This window comes from Mustela putorius, unplaced genomic scaffold (genome assembly GCF_011764305.1).
Source record: "Mustela putorius furo isolate JIRA1106 unplaced genomic scaffold, ASM1176430v1.1 tig00003871_pilon_pilon_pilon, whole genome shotgun sequence".
NCBI lineage: Eukaryota > Metazoa > Chordata > Mammalia > Carnivora > Mustelidae > Mustela > Mustela putorius.
Window position 1 is genome coordinate 13,227,937 of NW_025422023.1, and position 21,605 is coordinate 13,249,541.

At 34.4% G+C, this 21,605-nt stretch overlaps 2 protein-coding genes across 5 annotated transcripts in view; one reads left to right on the forward strand and one right to left on the reverse strand.

Moving 5' to 3' along the window:
• Positions 1-10,170, reverse strand: part of TBCK (TBC1 domain containing kinase) — a 213,846-nt gene extending 203,676 nt beyond the window's left edge. The window contains exons 1-2 of one of the 3 annotated variants that reach the window (XM_004748121.2): positions 9,888-10,170; positions 3,210-3,430 (exon numbers count right to left, since the gene is read on the reverse strand). In XM_004748121.2, coding sequence (XP_004748178.1) covers positions 3,210-3,402 — 193 coding nt within the window. In that variant the 5' untranslated portion in view covers positions 3,403-3,430; positions 9,888-10,170. Of the gene's footprint in view, positions 1-3,209; positions 3,431-8,005; positions 8,316-9,883 lie in introns of those variants that run through there. The other 2 variants (XM_004748122.2, XM_004748123.3) reach the window with 2 other exon arrangements.
• Positions 10,171-10,417: 247 nt separating this feature from the next.
• AIMP1 (aminoacyl tRNA synthetase complex interacting multifunctional protein 1) overlaps positions 10,418-21,605 on the forward strand; it is a 31,866-nt gene continuing 20,678 nt past the window's right edge. The window contains exons 1-2 of one of the 2 annotated variants that reach the window (XM_004748119.3): positions 10,418-10,522; positions 19,996-20,129. In XM_004748119.3, the coding sequence (XP_004748176.1) occupies positions 10,521-10,522; positions 19,996-20,129 (136 nt within the window). In that variant the 5' untranslated portion in view covers positions 10,418-10,520. Of the gene's footprint in view, positions 10,550-19,995; positions 20,130-21,605 lie in introns of both variants that reach the window. The other variant, XM_004748120.3, reaches the window with a different exon arrangement.

Consider the following 21,605-nt stretch of genomic DNA (forward strand, 5'->3'; position numbering starts at 1 on the left):
GCACAAGGGGGGCCATAATATTAGGCATAAGACTGTTAAAGTATTTTAACACCAGTGGGCTGGCATTTTGTATGCCAAAGCACAGGTAAAAATGCCAGAGTAGACAAGAAAGACTGGTTCCTAAACAAATCTTCAACTCATCAACATCTTTAAATTAAAACTACATTGAGATATCACCTTACACCAGTTAGAATGGCCAAAATTAGCAAGACAGGAAACAACATGTGTTGGAGAGGATGTGGAAAAAGGGGAATCCTCTTACACTGTTGGTGGGAATGCAAGTTGGTGCAGACTCTTTGGAGAACAGTGTGGAGATTCCTCAAGAAATTAAAAATAGAACTTCCCTATGACCCTGCCATTGCACTCCTGGGTATTTACCCCAAAGATACAGATGTAGTGAAAAGAAGGGCCATCTGTACCCCAATGTTCATAGCAGCAATGGCCACGGTCGCCAAACTGGAAAGAACCAAGATGCTCTTCAACAGACGAATGGATAAGGAAGATGTGGTCCATATACACTATGGATATACCCAACTTTTGTAGCAACATGGATGGGACTGGAAGATATTATGCTGAGTGAAATAAGTCAAGCAGAGAGAGTCAATTATCATATGGTTTCACTTATTTGTGGAGCATAACAAAAAGCATGGAGGACATGGGGAGTTAGAGAGAAGGGGGTTGGGGTAAATTGGAAGGGGAAGTGAATCATGAGACACTATGGACTCTGAAAAACAATCTGAGGGGTTTGAAATGGCAGGGGGGTGGGAGGTCGCGGTACCAGGTGGTGGGTATTATAGAGGGCACGGATTGCGTGGAGCATTGGGTGTGGTGAAAAAATAATGATACTGTTATGCTGAAAATAAATAAATGGAAAAAAAAAACAACTTTATTTCCATCCTGGTTTTCCGTTAGTTCTGCCCTCCAAGTTTATTCTTTGTGGAGAGCGACCCTTATGGCCTTAATAGGACCCCACCTACATTCCCTCTTGAAAGGTTAGGCCAAGGCTGGTCAAGGTTTGCTGATGTTTGTGAATAAATCAATCAAAGGCAATCTTGCATAGTAAAGAAGGTCCTAACAGAATAATGTATACTTTAACTTGTCTGTGTGTGTGAATGTGTATGTATACATACATATGAATATGAAAAATCACAGTTTTTTATCATCTACAAGACAAATCTTTTTACCACCTTCTTTCTGAGACCTCCTGACATACCTAAATATTCAAGACACTAGATATATATATAACCCTATATATATATATAGGGTTAATTTTTACAAAGTATTTTGTTAGAAAAATTAAATACATTTCATTGAAATGCATTTAAAATAATTTTAAGCAATGGAATCTCAGCATGCAATTGAGTTTCCAAAAATAATTTTAAAATAGTTAAAATATTGCCACCATAAACATGTTTAGGGGTGGTATAAATTGGATAATTGTGTCTCTCCCCTCCACACCATTAATATGTTAAGATCTAATCCCCAGTGCAGTGGTGATTAGGGACCTTTAGGGTGGGACCTTTGGGAGATAATCAGGTCCTGAGTGCTCTGTGCTTTTGTTAAGAGACTGAGAGAACACCTTGGCTTCATCGACCAGGTAAAGGTAATTGCCAATGAGGAAGTGTGCCTCACTAGATATGAATCTGCTGGTGCCTCAGTCTTGGACTTCCCAGCCTCTAAAACTGCGAGAAATAAATGTTTGTTGTTTATTAGGTTTATGATGTTTTGTCAAAGCAGTCCAAATGGACTAAGATATGGGATATGGAAGAACCTGAGTATATTACTAAAAATGCAGTAAATATCTTCCTGGTGAAACACTGACTTTTTAACCAATAGGATTCAACTTTTTTACTTTAGTTTTCTCAATTGAATTTTACATAAAAAGACTAAAGCACCTCCAAAAAAAAAAAAAAATTAGTGACTCCCTTTACATTTGGAAATAGCCCAAATTACTTTCAATCATAAAATACATTTAAATAGATACTTTCAAAATTTCTGACATGAGCACTTTCATTTTCTTTTTACAGAAGGAAAGAAATATGCTTAAGGATAGGTGGTTTCCCTGAAAGAGAAAATTAAAAATACTTATTCTCAGATCTGAAAAACACGAATCCCTCAAAATGTAGTCATTTGTTATTTTATTCACTCAACCAACATTTATTGAATGCCTCCTGTGTGCTCAGTGCAGTTCTGATTCTGAGGTTAGAGGTAAAAGTCATTAGCCCCCCCTTCTTTAAGATTTTATTTCTTTATTTTAGAGAGAGAGAACACACACACACACATGCACATCCAGGCAGGTGGGGAAGAGGAGGAGAGGGAGAGAGAGAATCTCAAGCAGACTCCTGGCTGAATGTGGAACCCAACACAGGGCTCAATCCCAGGACTTGGGACCATGACAGGAGCCAAAACCAAGAGTCAGACACTTAACTGACAGTCACAGGGGTGCCCCGGTTTTGTCTTTTTTCTTCAAAAAACTAAGAATCCTCAGAAGAGACAAATTAAATAGAAAATAATAAAAACTCTGGAGTATTATGCCTCAATCAGAAAGCATGAATACCCAACTTTTGTAGCAACATGGATGGGACTGGAAGAGTGACTGCTGAGTGAACTAAGTCAAGCAGAGAGAGTCAATTATCATATGGTTTCACTTATTTGTGGAGCATAACAAATAGCATGGAGGACATGGGGAGTTAGAGAGGAGAAGGGAGTTGAGGGAAATTGGAAGGGGAGGTGAACCATGAGAGACTATGGACTCTGAAAAAGAATCTGAGGGTTTTGAAGGGGCGGGGGGTGGGAGGTTGGGGGATCAGGTGGTGGGTATTATAGAGGGCACAGATTGCATGGAGCACTGGGTGTGATGCAAAAATAATAAATACTGTTATGCTGAAAAAATAAAAAATTAATTTAAAAAAGAAAATAATAAAAAATATGATAAAAGCTATAAAAAAAATCTAAGAAAGGGACTAAACTCAGATTGTATAGAATGGAGCATAGTATAATCTGAGAGAGAAAACAGCAAGAGTATTAAACCAGGAATATGTGAGGGGCCAAGGCAGTCAGTAAAACTTGAAAGACTGAGTTTGGCTGGACTGAAGGTGAAGGCATGCCTGCACACACATACTGATTACTGTATGCAGGCACTGCATATCTGTAACCTAATCAAGGTAACAGAATAAAGGATGCAAAAACAGAAAAAAAGAACAACTTACCATGCTTTCCCCTAGAAATATCCACATATTGGCAAAGTCTGGGATGGGTGATGGTCTTAAGGATTTGAAATCGCCCTAAAATTTTGATGGAATTTGGTGTGAGAGGAAGCCCATTGCTTCCACAAACATCGTGTGGCAGAGCCGAGGCAAAAAAAGTAAAGGCACCCATTTCAGCATCCTTCAGGGGAAACATTTCCACGTCCTAGGTCTTCTAAGATAACCTGGAAAAGGAGAGAATTTTATGACAGATCAACCAAAAATTAAGCCAGTGTTTTCTCACCTTAAATATGATCAATAATATATAACTTGGAGGAAAATGCCAATCAGAACACTTCACAGTAAAAAAAATTTAAGTCAAAAAATTCCAAGATAATATCAAAGAGAAAAAACCACCTAATCACAAATTTACACTGTAGTTCTAAATCACAATCAAAGATTTTTCAATGGCATAAAAAGGAAAATATAGAACATTCCCTCTTCAATGACACCTGACATTTTTAAGAGTTTAGAGGAAGTCTGTTATTGCATAATTATATCAATAAGAATCTTCTCTTTACCTAAAGTTTGAACAGAGAAGAGACCATCAAGACTATTAAGAATTTTTCCTTCTCACAGAGTGAGTAAAGTCAGGAAAGAGGAAATATAGATACCAACCATTAAGTTAAATTATCAGGGCCTCTATTTTAATAGTAGTAAAAATTAAACTAGATAACAGAGGCCTCTATAATGTTACTTAACTAATCAATTTTTGTTTTTGTGCTAAATACTTTACATGTGACTTGTTTTATTTTTTTAAAAGTTTTTATTTATTTGAGAGACAGTGGGAGCATAAACGGGTGGGGTGGGGGGAGAAGGGCAGAGGGAAAGGGAGAAGCAGGCTCTGCACTGTGGAACTTGATCCCAGGACCCCAGGGATCATGACCTGAGGCAAAGGCAGATGCTTAACCGACTGACTCACCCAGGAACCCCTATGTGTGACCTGACCTGTTTTAATTCTTTCAACAACTTTCACAGATGTTACTGCCTCCGGTTTATAGATGTTTCACACACACACACACACACACACACACACACACACACACACATTCTGAGTGGTCCTATTGACATGGCCTCCAAAGCAAATAATGCCCCAGACAAAGTAACCTGGAGATTAAGGAACTTGCTCCAGAGCAATCTGAATCACATTAAGGTAATCACAACAAAAATGGTCCCTAGGCAAGGAGTTAAGGAAGTCTGTCTGAGAGCTTTGTGTATATGGATAAGCTTATTGACTGCTGTACTCTGCTTTAGAGGGTAGATAGTTGGATTTTAACTGGGGTCCTACAAATTCTAGAATTAATAATAGTTTGCTTTTGTTACCTTTGCCCATACCAGCTTTTTACTGTAATTCTCACACACTTGGTTTAATTTCAAGGGAAGAGATTTAACTTTTTTTCCTTTGAGGGTAAACAACTACCTAGTATTGGAGAGGACCAGTGACAGAGTTAACTCTTTTATTTTTCATGCCTTTAAATTACCGTTCTCATTTCAAACCTTCTTTTGACTTATGATCCCCCTTATTTCTGCTTCTCTGATCTGAAGGCTCTGAATCTGAGGGGGCCCAATGCACCTCTTGACTATAAGATAGGTTGTAGCTTCTTTCTTTTGCTTTTTATGACAATACTCCTCTGTATGCAACTCTGAAATAATGAACTATCCAGGAATTATGAGATAGTTGAAGAAAGACTATATTTTAACAGGCAAAGAATAAAATAAACAAATAAAAAAATCTGCCCTGGAGGCAACTGGAATAACTTATGGCAAAGAAAACAACAAAAACCAAAACCAGCTGAAATATATTTAAAAAGATTTGAGACAACATTATATCAGGATGTATGGAAAAATATTTTCACAGAAGAGTAAAAAAGGAATTGCTGATACAGATGAACAACCTCATTAATATCCACGAAGCTGTTCATTGAAACTACATGAGAACTTATACCTGCCAGATAGTAAAAGTTAAATTTGATAATATATAATGTTAGGAAGATATGAAGAAGTAGCATGTAAACTAATATAATCATTTGGAAAACAGTCTGACACTATTTTGCTATTCCATTCCTGCAGAAACTCCATCACACATTCAGAAAGGGATACATATGAGAAAGATCAGCATGATATCGCTCCTATTATTCCCAAACTAGAAACTTAAATGTCCCAAGACAGGTGACTGGTTAAGTAAATTGCAACACATTCATCTGATAGAAGAATATACATGAAAGAAAACAAGCATATTGTAAAAACATTTAATAGCATAGATGAATCTAGAAATATAACCTCAAGTAGGAAAAAGACAGCACATAAAATGTGTGTCAATATTCATAATATATTCAACAAGAAAAGCTAAATAATCTAAATAATAATTAAGGCATATGTTCATATGAGATAATATTATATTTAAAAAGTGAAGGAATAATAAGAATAGTAGTAAAACCTGAGGATAGGGTTATACCTGTATGCTGGAGTGAGATTAGGGAAGAACCCATAACAAGCTTTAAAAATCTTGAGTAATACATTAGTTCTTAATAGGCAGATTAATGGGTGTTCATATTATTATGCTCCATAATTTATATATTCTGTAACTATATATGTATGTGCTATAAACCAAATATTTCATATTTTTTTAAATTTTAAGATGAAAAAATTTAAAAATACATGAATCAATTTTTAAGACCAAGAAAATCAATAGGGAAAGGACAGTTTTTAGCAAATGGTACTGGAACAACAAGATATACCTACGGAAAAAAAAAGTTAACTCAATTCCTACTATTACATCTATGAAAATCTGAGTTGGTTTATAGACCTAAATGTAACATAAAAGAATACCTTTGCAACCTTCGGGTTGTTAGACAGGATTAACAACAACAACAACAACAAAACACTAACCATAAAAGACAAACTGGATAAAGTAAACCTCACTGACATTAAAAAAATATGCACATCAAAAGGCACCCTTGAGAAAATGAAAATCCAAACTGAAGATAAGGAAAATGTTATTTTACTTATAAATAAATGTATTTATATCACATTATATTTATTTATGACATATTTACCAAATACATACATGTATATATATGTTATATATATGTGTGTGTGTATGATAGCAGACTTACATCCAGAATATATATACAATGCCTACAATTCAATAATAAAAAGAAAACAAGTCAATACAGAAATAGGCAAAAGTCTTGAACATATATTTTCACAAAAGAGAACATACAAATAGACAATAACCATATGAAAAAGTTCTCAATCATTAATCATCAGGGGAATACAAAATTAAAACCACAAAAACATGCAATTTCACATCTACCAAAATGGCTAAAATCAGAATGACTGGAAATACCAAGTGTTGAGGAAAATGTGAAACTGGAGGTGATACACTGCTGCTGGTGGGAGTGTAGAAATGACACAAGAACTTTGGAAAACTTTCTGGAAAGCATTCTAAAGTTGAAAACACCCTAAGCTTATGACTCAGAAATCCCACTCCTACTAGATATTTACTCAAGAAAAATGAAAATATTTGTCTATAAAACTTCTTATATGAGAATGTTCATAGTAGTTCTTATTTACAACCACCCTGGATTGGAAGCAATGCAAACGTCACACAAGTAAATGGATAAATAAGTTGTGGCTTATTCATTCAATAGAATTCTACTCAACAACAACAGAAAAGGAACAAACATGCCAAAATATACGTATCTCAAATACATTGTGTTGCTGAAAGTAACCCTAATGAGTTCATATTGTATGACTAACGTTTAAATGTAGTTTCAGAACTATACTTCTAGAGTGATAAAAATGAGTACATAGTGTGTTGGGCAGGGAGGATGAGATCAGACAGTGAAACATAGTAAATTTTTGGGAATAATGAAAATGATCTATTTCTGCCACATGAGTGTTTACTTGTACCCAAACTCATCAAACTACTCACTTAAAATCAATGCATTTTAACATATGTACATTTTACTTAATAAAAAATAAAAAATGAAATAAAATTAAGATATTATAAGAAAGGAAAAATTAAAAATGACTGGGAATTAAATGATTACCAAGTTATAAAGAGGTGTTGGAAAATAAAGCTGAGACAACTGCTCAGAATATGGAACAAAAAGCAAATAGATAAAAACATTAAGAGGAAAGATAATAGACATAGTGAATCAAACCAAAAATCCAAAAACCACCTTACAGAAGTTTCAAAAAGAGAACAGAGAAAAAAAGGGAGAATAAATTATGAAAGAATAGGCAAAACTTCCCCACAGTTGAAGGGAAATAAGTACTTAAAATTTAAAAGGCTTATAATATTAACGAGGATAAATGAAAATACCCACACTGAGACATTTATCCTAGCTCCTTTCAATGAGTTCATTACAAGAAGAATAAACTCACAAGGCATATCGTCATAAATTTTCAAAGCATCATGCAAAACTAAAATTCTTTAATCACTGCAGAAGAAAACAAATAGTTCAGACAGCAACAAATTAAGGTAAGACTGTCATTCTCATCATTTCATGAGCAATAGTGGAAGTCAGAAGACAACAAAATCTTGTGAGCCCTAAAGACATAATTCTGTTCCTATACCGTGCCAAACTATCAATCTTAATAATTGCAAAAAATAATTTACAGCCATATGAACATTAAAAAATAAAATTATTATCCACATACCTTTTATGAATAAGTATCTTAGGATATATTCTACCAAAAGAGGAGAAAAACAAATAACAGAATATGTGTGGTTAAGAAGCAATGTAACTTACCAGAATGTAATCTGTTCAAATTAAACAGAAAGTGATTGAGCTTCAAGGGGAACATCCTCAAGCACAGAAATGGAATGGAAGCTTCTCAAACAAAGAATGAGAGGACATGGTGAAGAAAGCACGTGATGGGAGGACTTGGTGAAAAAAGCACATGTACCTTTCTCCCAAAAGAAAACAGAAAGTCCTTTGTAAAAGTGAGGAAAGGTTAAAACTAAACAGGAAGTATACTATCCAAAAAAATAAATCACACTTAACTACAGAATAACTTTTTGTCATCATACAAGAAAGAAGAAATCAACTTGATGTTAATATTACAAGTCTTCTCCTTAGTGTGGCATAGGGTCATGAAATTAAGACATTGGGAAGGAAATGTATCATGGCATACTTTTTGGCCCTGGATTTAGGAATATTTACAAACTCATACTATAACATTTTATTGTTTTTTAGCACATAAAAAAGCAATAAAAATTGTAGTTAAGAAATATAATGTAAATACTATTAACATTGACAATTGACAACGTGTAAGTAAAGGTCCAGATAAGGGAGGGTGGGAGTGGTGGATGTAGTTTCTGCAGTGATAAAGGTGGTAGAGTCATTACTTTCCTCATTTTACCAAATAAGGAACCCAAATATATTTTTGAAAATTGACATGAAAAAATAATTTATATATACTACTTAAAATTATAACATTAACCAATATGAAAACTAAAAATTGTAATAACTATTCAAAACTTTGGAGGAGAGAGGTTGGGGATAGTTTGAGTTACCTTAAGAAGTCAATTAAAAAAAAAGAATGAGCATTTCAACTTAAAGTTAGGAAAGGTTAAAAGTGGTCACTTCTGACAAAGAGGACTAAGGGTAGAGAGGGAGACACTATTATCATTTTATTATGCAATCCTTCTATATTATACTATTTGACTTTCAATTAGATGGCCTCTATCAGACAACTGAAAATCAAATAACCAAATAAAGAAAATGCAAATTCTTCAAAAAGATAAGATACTGGTTAGCATAAAACATTTCATCAATGTTCCACTTCAACTACCGCCTAGATGGGTGCACATCAAAAGGTTCATATATACAAAATACACACATAGATTTGCTCACATTTGGTGAGTGGAAGAAAGTTAATAAAAAAAAAAAAGACATCTGAGGCGAGAGATTAGTTGAGTAAAAAGAATGTAAGGAGGGGACTTTGAAAATTCATTCATTCAACAAGTATCTTGAACGTATTTTAAGTCAGGTGTTTTTCCAGCTACCCAGCAAAGGACAGTGATTAAGATGCAATCCCTGCCCTCAAAGAACTTGGAGTCAAAAGGGCTTGGGACAGGAGATGCCGATTTCACCATGAGTAGTTCACACATTTCTTCAATGGGGGAATAATACTAGTTCATTTATTTTATATACATTCCCTCAAAAAAGTTGTCTTTCCGTCCCAAATAAAACCAGGAACCAAGAGGCCTTGGAAAGCAACCACTGACAAGTCCTATTTACATTCTCCCACTCCACAGGGAATGTTACTTCTCGACAATTGACTAAACCTTTGAAACCAGAAACAAAATCCAGACTTTGTATCTATGTTGAGTAATGGAGAGCTGATTCCACATTCTCTAGCCTCCTCTTTAAAGCTTCTTTTGAAGCAGTGATGCAGTGGTCACTCTCAAGTAGCTGCCTACAGTTCCCAAAGGACTCAGGTCAACGTGCGGAGGGCGGAAAGGCGAACATTAGCTAGGTCTGGGCGCAGTTTTCAGCAGCAAGCAGCTCCACAGGTTGGCTCCCCTTACTGTGGGATAAGCCGGGCCACTCGCTGCACCTGACTTTCCTCTACTCCCACCAGCCCCACCCACTACGACACACAAAACTGACAAACCCAAATACCTGCCTCTGAGTCTGGGGACGCAGGCGGACACAAACACAAGGGGATGGAGCGTCTACACAGGGCCCCAGCCTGTCGCAGTGGCTGCTGCTGCCGCCGCTACTGCTTAGTGTACCAGACCCTGCATTTCGGGTGCTTCTATAAAAGAAGCCGCTCCTGGAGCGCTAGGATAGCCCTTTGCCTGCTAGCTAGATCCGCCGAAATTTCCAGCTCGGGATCTAGCCAGGAGCGCGAGTCTGACTCTCTCCACTGACAGCTTCCAGCTTTCCCCGCCCCCACCTTCAATTCAGTCGGCGGTTTCTTTTGACCTCACAACTTCCACGACACAAGGTTGAGGAAAGACCCAGACGCCCAGCGTTTTGCCCCTCGCCCAAGCTGATGACAAAATGTAGCCACCAACGAAGAAAGGGGGGGGATTACATTATTGGCTAAGGAAACAAAAGACGGAGAGAGTGGTGTGGCTGCGCACAGGAAGGGGGAGACAGAATTTAGAGTTAAATCGGTGGTACGCTCAGGCGTTTGGTGGGGACACCTCTCTGGGTCCTTTCTCCGTGCTGTCGTGTGCGGGAGGCTGTCCCTTACGGCTCCATGCTGAGGCTGCCCTGGTGAGGGTCGCCTGGTTGTTCTGTACGCCGATTCATGTGAGTGACGCCCGCGGAGGGTCCCGGGTAGGCGAGTTGAGATCGAAGGAGTTCCCCTTCCCTTATTCGACGTGGCGAGATAGGACCTGGCATTCCGATACGAGTGGGAAATAACGCTCATTCCCACACCGATCTTGGCCTGTGGAAGTAGAGAGCAGCTCGGGACCTTTTGAAGGAACCATGTTTGAGAAATGGGATGCAGGGCTGAGGGAAAGGATGCTCCTGGAAAAGATAGATTCACAAACACGTCTACTGTCGCGTTTGCGCGCGCGCCGGCGTTGTGAAAGGACTGGGGTGGGAGTGGGGCAGGAATTAATCCCTCGAGTAGGTAAGCTGCCACTATGTTTCCGGCACTGTTTCAGGCATTGGGTAAAGAGCCGTGAACAAAACAGAAACTCCTGTCTTCCCGTAATCACATTTTATTGGTGAAGGCACATCCTAAACACAATTAAGAAGAACATGGCATATTGTGGATTGTAATGGGTGTTGGTTGAGGAGAAAAATAATACCGCAGAGGAGGGGGTAGTTTGAAATTTTTGTGTAGTCAGGGAAAGTCTTGCTGAAAAGACGACTTTTCAATGACATCATTGAGAGAACTAACCATACATATGTCTTGGGGGAAGTGTAGTCAGCTAGAGACACCTGCCATTACAAAGGCCATGAAGCAGAAACTCGCCTGAAGAGCAAGGAAGCTTGTGGGTTAGAGTTGGGCGAAAGGGTTAAAGCTGGGGACAAAATCACAGAAGGAACAAGTCATGAAGCATATTGAGGGCATCTAAGTTATTGGAGAGTTTGAGTTTTGAGCAGTGGACGGACATAAGCTGGCTTCCTTTTAAAAAGGATCTTACTGGGTGCCATGGTGAATAGATTGGAAGGGGTGGGGTGGAAGAAAGACCAGTTTGGAGGCTTTTGTAGTAATCTAGAGGAGACACGATGGTGGCTGGAGTAGGCATGGTAAGAAATGGCTGGCCAGGTTCTAAGTGCTATTAGTTTAGTTGTGCATGGATATTGGTGGATGATGTGTTCATTTAATTAGGATTGGGAAACACTTTAAAAATGAAGTGTAGTGTGAGTTTTGGAGGAACACGTTAAAATCACAGCTTTGCCATTTAATATTCAAATTTGTAGTATTTGGGTTTTAATATTTGGATTTAGACCAGTTATGTAATTTCTCTGAAATTTTCTATAAAATGGAATTGTTATCCCACAGGGTTCTAAAGCTTAAATGACCCTGTATGTAATGTGCCTGGCCCATTAAAGTAGTGGCTGTTGTTATTAGCTGTGTTCTTGGATAAGAAATGGGAAAAAGTACTGAGTGCCTCTGTGGATGGAAAGGGATGGTTAAACCCTATTGAAGAAAGTCTGAGAGACCTAGACATACCCTTTTTAAAAATTTTATGCATATGTCACTGGACAGAAAGATTCTGTTATGTTAATGGTCAGAGTACCTGAAATAACATGGACTGTCTTCTCATAGCCATTCACTCTAGGCAATCCCCTCTTAGCCATCCCTAAAGCCCTCCAGGACTCCCTGTACCTTTATGAGTAAAGGGGAAGAACACATTCTGTTGAGTACAGAAAAACAAGAATAAAAACAAATTTCCAGTTGTAAAATGAGTAAGAGATATAATGTACAGCGTTGTGACTATAGTTAAAAAATACTGTATTTGAGTATTTGGAAATAGGTGGGAGAGTGGATCTTGAAGTTTCTCCTTACAAGAAAAAAATATTTGTAACTATGATGAAGGTTATTAAATGGGCTAATGTGATCATTTTGCAGTTTATATAAATATGGAGTCTTGTGCATCTACAGCTAATCTGATAATCTGTCAACTATACATCAAGGATTTTTAAAGAGAAAAAGTGACACAAGTAATAATTGGCAGAGGTAGAATTTGAATTAATTCCCTGAATACATGCCAAGTAAATAAATAAACAAACAAAAAAGAAGTATTTACAAAAAGAATATTTTAGGTCTGTCTTCTATATTTTGGGCAAAGGTTGCAAAAACACCCCTGGAGGTATTGACAGTTACCACTGCTATAGAATTTGAGTATCTCTGGGATGCATTATTCTCAGAATATTTGATCTTATTATTTACCTTTTAAAAAATTCTGTCAGATGTTTTAAATCCTATTAGGAGTTTTAAGCTAGTTTTAAAAAGTATCACATTATGCAGCATGGTAATGAAGATGTTCCTCATATGGGTGATTTGGCAGTTAGATTATGAAGCAAATGGAGGAATGAAGATTGGAAGGTTAAATTAGGAATTGGTGGTGGGGAGAGAAGAAAATGATTAATTACTATAGTTTATTAATCTGGATATACATGCTTTTCTAATATTTACATTTCTAAAATAGTTATGCATTTTGTAATTGTTATCTTAAAATCACTATGAACTAAGTGGCACTTGTGAGATTGTTGTCAGTGCCCCTGCGTATGCATACTTGGTCATAACTGTCAATATTGTCATCAGTTCAGTTATGTGTAGTGTTAGTATAGTAGTTGACTGTAAGCTCTATTTTAAGTATCCTTTATATGATTTACCATTAAAATGAAAAAATGTGTATGCAGAAATACAGGAAAACAAAAGAGTTGTATAAGATAAAAAAATAGGGTTAAATTTAAAAGAGAATTTTCAAACAATACAGGATGTGTGCTTTTTTTCTTAATGGCACATAAAATGACAGAGCATTTTATGATTGGAGCCATTTTACAATTGGTGGCATCTTAGGTTTGATGAAATACAATACTTAAAGCATCTAAGAAGAATATAAACTTTTACCTAATTGAAGTTCTGAGACAGTGAAATCAGGTGTTTTGGAAAGTGGAAAGACACTTCCCGATTTTTATAGAATTCCTATATTATAAAGGAAGATTGAAAACCTGCACTTAAAACTTCCATTTCAAAGTAATAGCTTATTTGTTTATATTTGGTTCCTAACATTGAAAGCCTGGGGCAGGGAATTTGTTATTTAAAAGGAATTACTGGATATAGGACTAATGAATTACTGAACTAGATCTACCTCTGAAACTGATAATACACTCTGTTAATTAATTGAATTAAAATTTAAAAACAGAAGGAATTATTGGCAATTTGGAATCAGAGTGGGGAAAGACTACTGGGGAAATTGCTGAGGTAAAGGGAAGCCATTTGGAAATGACAGAAATCTCAGGAATAGCCTTTTGTATATTTTAATGATTAAGATTTCCAAATTGATTTTTAATAAATTTAATAAAATCAGCCTCAGTTTTTATTAGTGGCATCTTACGATGACTTTTTAGGTCTAATGAAATATAATGAATATTGTGAACAAAATTAATGTTAAGAGGCAGAATAGTTCAGATAACACTTTTCAGATGCTTTTTGTTTTAAAAATAAGGTCATTATTTTTCAATTTAGTAAAGGAAAAAGAAGAATAAACTATCCAGCAATTCCTACTATCCAAACACAATTAACATACTTGTGTACTTTTTTCCTTTTTCTCTATGTGTTTTATATTTGTAATTACTGTGCATGCAGTTAAGTATATTTTGCTGTGTAATTTTTTCCCTCAGTGTGTTTTACATTTATGATTACTGTGCATGCAATTAAACTTTATGACTATTTTATCTCCTAATCATTAAATAGGATTTAGTACAGATTAAGCCAGTATTCCCAAACTGTTTTAGAGGATATTTGTTCTAGTAAATATTAATAGGTGTTCCTGGTTAGAATTCTGTGGTTAAATACATTTTGAAATCCTACATGATTATGTCTTCTACAGAAATTATAGCTTTGACATTGAAAGAGCTAACTCCAGAGTAAGACAGACAGAAAGTTTTAATCCTATTATTTACTAATTAGTCACATGACCTAAGGTAAATTAATTCCAAGCTTTTTTCTCTGTATAATGGAAGTAATTATAGTATCCATAGGTAATCTGTGTAATGCATTTAGCCAGCCCATAATAAATACTCTGCAAATTTTATTTGTTACTGTTGTTATTAACATTGTCATCTCTGAGAAACCCCAAGTCTGTTAACACATTGAAAGCTCTGAGGAGACTAGGGGAACTTAAAAGTTATGAAATTCAATAGATACTCAATATAAAATAGAAAATCACTATGGAGCAGTTGGCACAGAGTCATGAAATGAGCACTAGGTTGAATGGTTTAAGATTTGTCTGAACTTTAAGCTTTAAATTGTTACTACACTAGCACTGTTGCCCTAAACATAACCTCATTTAAATTTTTTTCCCAATTTACTGTGTTTCCCTCATTTATCTGAAAGCTTAGTGAGTACAAAGAACATGTTAAATTTTGCTTTTTACTATAACCCCAGCACATGGCTCAGAATCAGGAAATATAAGTAAAATTGGGGTCATGAACTTAAGTTTTTTTATAGGGGCCTGGCAGGTAGCATAAATGGCAGACAACAGGGAGTTGTGCAGTCTTGCTTAAAGCATTCACCTTCAGCTGTTTCAAATATTGGTAAACCTGGAACACAAAGGCAACCCTCATCTTTGTGGTGATAGTTTGTAATCCCTAGAAGAGACTAGAGATCTGGACCAAACTCTGAAAAATATAACCATTAAAGGGACAAGTAAGAAAAAAGCCTTAAAAGGAAGTGCTGAAAAAGTAGGAAGTGAAACTATCCTCATTTTATAATTAAGAAAAGAAAGCACAGAGAAGTAACTTTACCAAAGTCACACAGCCTGTTAAGTATGTGATTCAAGCAAGATGATACGTTGGCTGTAAATACTTTAAGAAAGAAAAAAAAAATGCTCTTCTGCTGGTGCTAGTGATCAATATCTGCATGTTGCTAGAAAATATGCACATAAACTTATGCATACTACTTATATTTTTGAAAGTTTAAAGACAGTTAACAAGTACTAGAAAACCTATTTCCAGAGCTTCTAATTCCAAAAACAATAAATAGCTCTTGACATTTGAGAAAAGTTGTGTCAACATAAACACCTCACTAGGAGCCAATCCTGAATATCCCAAAAGGCATGTTAATTTTGACATCATGAATAATATTGCCAAGATAACCAGTTATCTAGGAGTAGGGAAAATGTAGACGCTGGTTAACAGCTAGTATGTTTTATAATCATCCTAAGTTTTATTTTGTCAAGAAAACTTGATTGTTATCACAAAAATGACTGTGCTATCAAAAGATATTTCCTCTCTTTTATTGAGGCTTCCTGGTATTATTGATACTGTGGCAGTTAAGGTAGTTACAAGTAACCTATCACTACATTACATATGCTATAAATGTTGGAAAATTGTTATTTATTGCTTAACCAAGTAAGGACTTTGTTATAAGTGATTCGGATGTAGAGTATTTTCAGGTTTTTAAATTCATATACTCTTTAGTTTGTGGTTGACTGATTTTTTTTTTTTTGAGACTTTATTTTTTAGAGCAGGTTTAGATTTGCAGCAAAATTGAATAAAGAGTATTAAGTGAATTTTTATTCTTTTTTTCCTTTCCTTAAGCCAGAATAATTTACATCATTTTCATAAAACGGTTTTTCTCTTGGTATTCTTGTTTGCCTTTGGCGAAATGGTATGTATGGCTCATGCTGGATTGCTTTGCCTTCTGAGCTAGAGCTGGGAAATGTTAATATTGGTCCTTGGAAAACTTTCACAAGGCGTTGAGCGGGAAATCTGCTGTATGCCATGGAATGTTCCTTCTTTGTATGCCAGTTGTTTAAATAATCTTAAGTCTGTTACCTTTAGAGTTTCTGTAATTGTGATGACAATATCTATTCATAGGGAAAAGTGCAGAGTTTCAGTTAGTTGGCTGTTGTCTTATTGTATTCCCTTGGGCAGGAGTCCTTCGATATATTTTATACACTATTATAAGCAAAATTTAGAATTAATATAAATATATTAATATTTATCACCCCTATAGACTGTATACCATTCACAAAGAAATTAAGGTGTGGCTTAGCCAAGTTATCTAAATATATTTTAATATCAGTCTCTATAATTTGTATTTTTATTATTTGTTATGTTCTTAACCTTTAAGAAAATATAAAAGTCATACCTAAGGATCTACAAAATATCGTGCCCATAGATAACCTACACTACTGTGAGCTTTTTGAAGGTGGGGATGTACATATATCCTTTGTTGTGTTCCCAAATTGTGCTCAGTGCCTGACATTTTTTAGCTATGTGCCAGATATTTTGAGTATTATTTATGGTGTCTCATTTTGCAATATATCAATGCTATGAAATACATAAAATTATCTCCGTTTCACAAATGAGGAAACTGAGGCTCAGAGAGGTTAGGTAAGTTGTTAAGGGGCAAAAGTAGGATTTGATTCAAGGTATTGTGATTTCCAAGTCCACGTTCTTTTTATTAAATTACTTTTATCTCATTACTCTTGTAATACGTTCTTAATGTTCTAAATAAGGAGGAGTAATAATAATATGTACCTCATGGTGTTGTGATAATTAAGTAAGTGAATATTGTGAAGTGCTTAGAAAAGGACCTGGGAGATACTAAAGACAAAGTAAACACTAGATATTACTATTAACCCAGTAATACGTATCAGAAAATTTGAGATGACTTCTGTCATCCATAATTACTTTGTGTATCAGTGGTTTGTTAGGATCACTGTCCTCTCTCCCTGTTCTCAACAACTTAAGACTTCATGGCCTACGGGGTGCCTGGATGTTTCTGTCAGTTACACACTGGACTCTTTATTTAGTTTCTGGTTATGATCTAAGGGTTGTGACATTAAGCCACATGTCCAGCTTGCACTTAGCACAGAGTCTGTCTTTCTCCCTCTGCTCCTCTGCCCCAGCTTGGGTACTTTCTTTCTATCTCTAAAATAAGTAAGTAACATCTTTAAAAAAAAAAAAAAAGACTTCATGGCCTAAATTTGTTTTTCAGTAACATTTCCCTTTGTTACAGACATGTTTCCACTTTATTTTTCATGTTTATTTTATATAGTTATTTGGTTAAAAATGAATTCATTTTTACTGAACATTTCAAGTGATATGTAATTCTCAGTCCTAGTTTTATTTTACATTTTAAAACTAGACCTTAATCTAGGCAAGTATTTATAGAGTTATAAGCAAGTATATAAAATATCATTTCCTTTTATTCTGTTGTTTCCTCTTAGTGGCTCTATGTACATGTTTGATGTATTCAGCTCATTTGTGTTTATGTTTTGAAACACTCTTATTAAACTTAATGCCTGTGCTTCAGTATGTATTACAAACGTTTTATTTTATTTAACTCACTTTTGTATCTGCATTTTGCAAACAGTTAATAGATTTATCAGCTCAGTAAAAGTACATCTTTTTTCTCTAAAAGATTTTATTTATTTGACAGAGAGAGAAAGAGAGTGAGCAAGAGAGGGAACACAAGCAGGGGGAATGGGAGAGAGAGAAGCAGGCTTCCCACTGAGCAAGGAGTTGGATGCCTGGTTTGATCCCAAACCCTGGGATCAAGACTGAGCCACCCAGGTGCCCCTCTTTTTTTTCTCTTTGCCCAGGAATTATGATCTCTGTTTTGCAGATTGTTGTTAGACTTTGTTTTGAAACTATTTTTGTGTGAGTCAGCACACAAATTCCATGTTTTACTTATATTTGTGAGATAATTTTTGTACCTGTTGGCAAATTCATGACAGCTATTTTACACTTAAATCTACTTGTTTCTTATCAGTTATTAGTTGAATAAGGATTTTTCTAAAGTGTATTACTAAGGTCACATTTATTTTAGTATTAGCTCCTCAAATATTTCTTTGCTACAAAAGTAAAAGCTAACAAATTATGCTAAATCAAATACTCCTTACTTTTCTTGGGATAGCTATTTTTATCTACTGAATATATTTGATTATGTTAGACTAAAATAGAAAGACATTAAACTGAAATAATGCTGTAAGGAGGAGGTTAAGAGTCCAGGAGAACATAGCTCTTTTTTTTTTAATCTTTAACTTTTTCATCTGTTCATTTGTACTTTTCTCCAAAATTCTAAAACATTTGAGGAACAGCAACGGACTATTTTGTGTTCGTGTTGGCAAAAATTGGCTGAATTTGAAGTTAATATCTTTATTTTCAATTTTTGTACCTCTTTATTTTTTGCTCTTTATTTTTTTAACTGTTAAATAATAGTCTGTATAGAAAACGAACAATTCTGTTACGTTTTCAGATTAACCTCATTTATATTTTCTTCACTTACTAGCAACTTTATTTTTATCAGGTTTTTATTTTTTTGGTTGTTCTATATTATAAATTGTCAACTTTAGGATAAAGTTTTTTGAAAATCGGTTCTCTTTTTATAAAAAAGTAAACATTTCAGAATGTCCTTTTTTTTTTTTAAGATTTTATTTATTTGTCAGAGAGAGAGAGAGAAAGAGCATGAGCAGGAGGAGGGGAAGAGAGACAACCAGACTCCCTGCTGAGAAGCAAGCCAGATGTAGGACTCTATCCCAGGATTCTGGGATCATGACCTGAGCTGAAGGCAAATGCTTAACCCACTGAGCCACCCAGGCGTCTCCAGAATGTTCTTTATATAGGATGGATATTGTATAATATGAAATTTTCAAACAATCTTGTATTATTTGTTCATTTAGTTTTTACCTTTATCAAAAAATTTCACCATTTTAATGTGTATCCCTTGTTTAAAATCAGAATTGCTTCAGCAATGCTTATGTCATTGTTATTCTTTATATTATAAATTGAAATTAGTCAGGTTAAAAAAAAGTTTGTCATAGTATTAATAATTAATCTTGTCTTTTGTCAGTTTTGACTATTTGTCTTAATATTCAGCAGTTTAAACTTCAACATTATGAGTTAATCTCAGAATGTTGCTTATATGCATTTTTCTGCATACTGACAGGATGTTTTCTAATTTCTATGAATTATTATAAAATTAAAATTATAATAATTTTCTTTTTCAAGAATGATAGTATATATGCTGATGTTATTTTTAAGTAGGCATGTCATTAATATTTATATATTTCTAATTGTTAATCTTTTAATTTTGTCTTTCTTAATTCACGTGCTTCTTCTTAAAATTGTACATAATTAAATAAACAGTAGAAATACCCAGTGTACAAAAAAATAGCACTAAAAGAGGGAATTCAGCTATTCTTAACTTTGGAACACAGGGGTGGCACTCAGTTATAGCTTACTTAAGGTTATTGTTACTCTTTTCTCTTAGTATTCCTGCTTTGCGTCAAAATACTCTGCCATGTTTTAAAGCTTCTTTAAAACTTTCCAACCTAAAATGTGGTTAAATCGCATCTTTTTCGCATGTAGGAGAAAGAATTGATTGCCTCTTTCAAACATATTGAGGAATTAGTTGTTTAACATTTCTGCCATTTGGTTTGTTGCTATATATCGGGAAAACTGTTTTCTTGGTATAGTGATCTCTTAGAGTAGAAGATGTTTTCTCTTTAAACTCTTTGCTCATAGTGTTGTGTACAATAAATTTATTCTGTGGTATAACTTACCATTTTTATTTTTTCACTTAGGATTTTCTGCTGTTTCTTGGCAAAAATGGCAACTAATAGTGCTGTTCTGAAGAGACTGGAACAGAAGGGTGCAGAAGCAGATCAAATTATTGAATACTTAAAGCAGCAAGTTGCTCTTCTTAAGGAGAAAGCAAGTAAGAGATTTTGCATTTTTGGAGGAGATACCTAAAATGAATTCCAATTTGGACAAGAGCACAAAAACTGTGTTTACCCCAGATATATACTTCATCATCATGGTGATAGCTTTTAAATTCCTTTAATATTTTAATTTTGAGTGAAATAATATTCTAGAATTGAGATAAATTAGAATTGGTATCTTATGATTGTAATATAGAGAAAATAATATTATTTTAAGAGTGTTAAAGGAAAATTAATGTTTAAAATAAGTTCCTATAGAATTAAAGATTAAAATGAAGAAAATTGAGTAAAATCAAATATGAACTCAAATTTATGTCCTCTCTAAGAATATATACTTAGATTACTCTCTACTAAAGCATTTTATGATGTAATTTTTACATTATTCCCAATATGTCTTTAAGTTTTACCTAGAAATTGCTATGATATATACAAAAATATCAAATCTGAATTTCTGCATTTAGGATTTAGATTAATTTTTTTTGTTGTTTCAATACATTTTTTATTTCTCAATAACCAGTATTAATGGCATAATGAAAATTCCCAAGTCTTTTAGAATAACTAAGAGAAGTAAATGCTTTTCTTTGCTGCATAAGACTGAATGGTTATAGAATCATAGGTACTCTTCAAAATATTTTTTCTTCATTAATTCTTTTTTCTTAATTTTAAAATATTTTAATTATTTCTTTTTTATAATGTTTTATAAATATTTTTCTTAAAATTCTTAAAGGATTTCTTGTTATTTTTCTTAAAATTTTTAATAGTTTTTTCCATTAGTAACTTAAAGAAAGATTAGAGATGATCAGTGTTTCTGTGTGAATTTTTTCTCCTACGGGTGACTACTAGCTTGACTAACATTTCAATTTTGCTAATCAAAAAAAAAAAAGGAACCTTCTACACTTATTGCATATTTACTTTTCACCTTTATCATTATTTTTTGGTATCCTGTCATGGGTGGTTCTCAGTCCCATTGTTCCTACGTTACAATAAATATTTTGTAAAGATCTCTTAATACCCTATAAAGAAAATATTTCTTAGGTACAATAACCTTCTATACACATAATATCAGAGCATATAATAACCTTGTATGGAAGAGAGGAAAATTAAAAAGGATGTAATATAAATTGTAGTAATAATAAAAATTGTTTTTTAGTGAATAAATACTTAGGACTGTCCTACCAGACATATGAGAGAGTCCTATGCTGTATGGTTCCCATTCATGGAATCGCCAAGAATGCAATAGATACAATACTAATTGGTATGTTTGTGTGTTTAGTCTGCCTTTATGTAGGCAACTCTGATACCAGAAATAGCTTTCAGTTGTGCAGTTGTGTTTTTTATTTAGTCAGAATGATGAATAATTCTTTAGGGAAAGCTGTGAACAAAACAAAGTGCAATCTCCTCTTGATTTATAAGATACTTGATTTATAGAAAATTCAGGTTGTAATGAAAATGTTTAAGAATATTTTATGTTT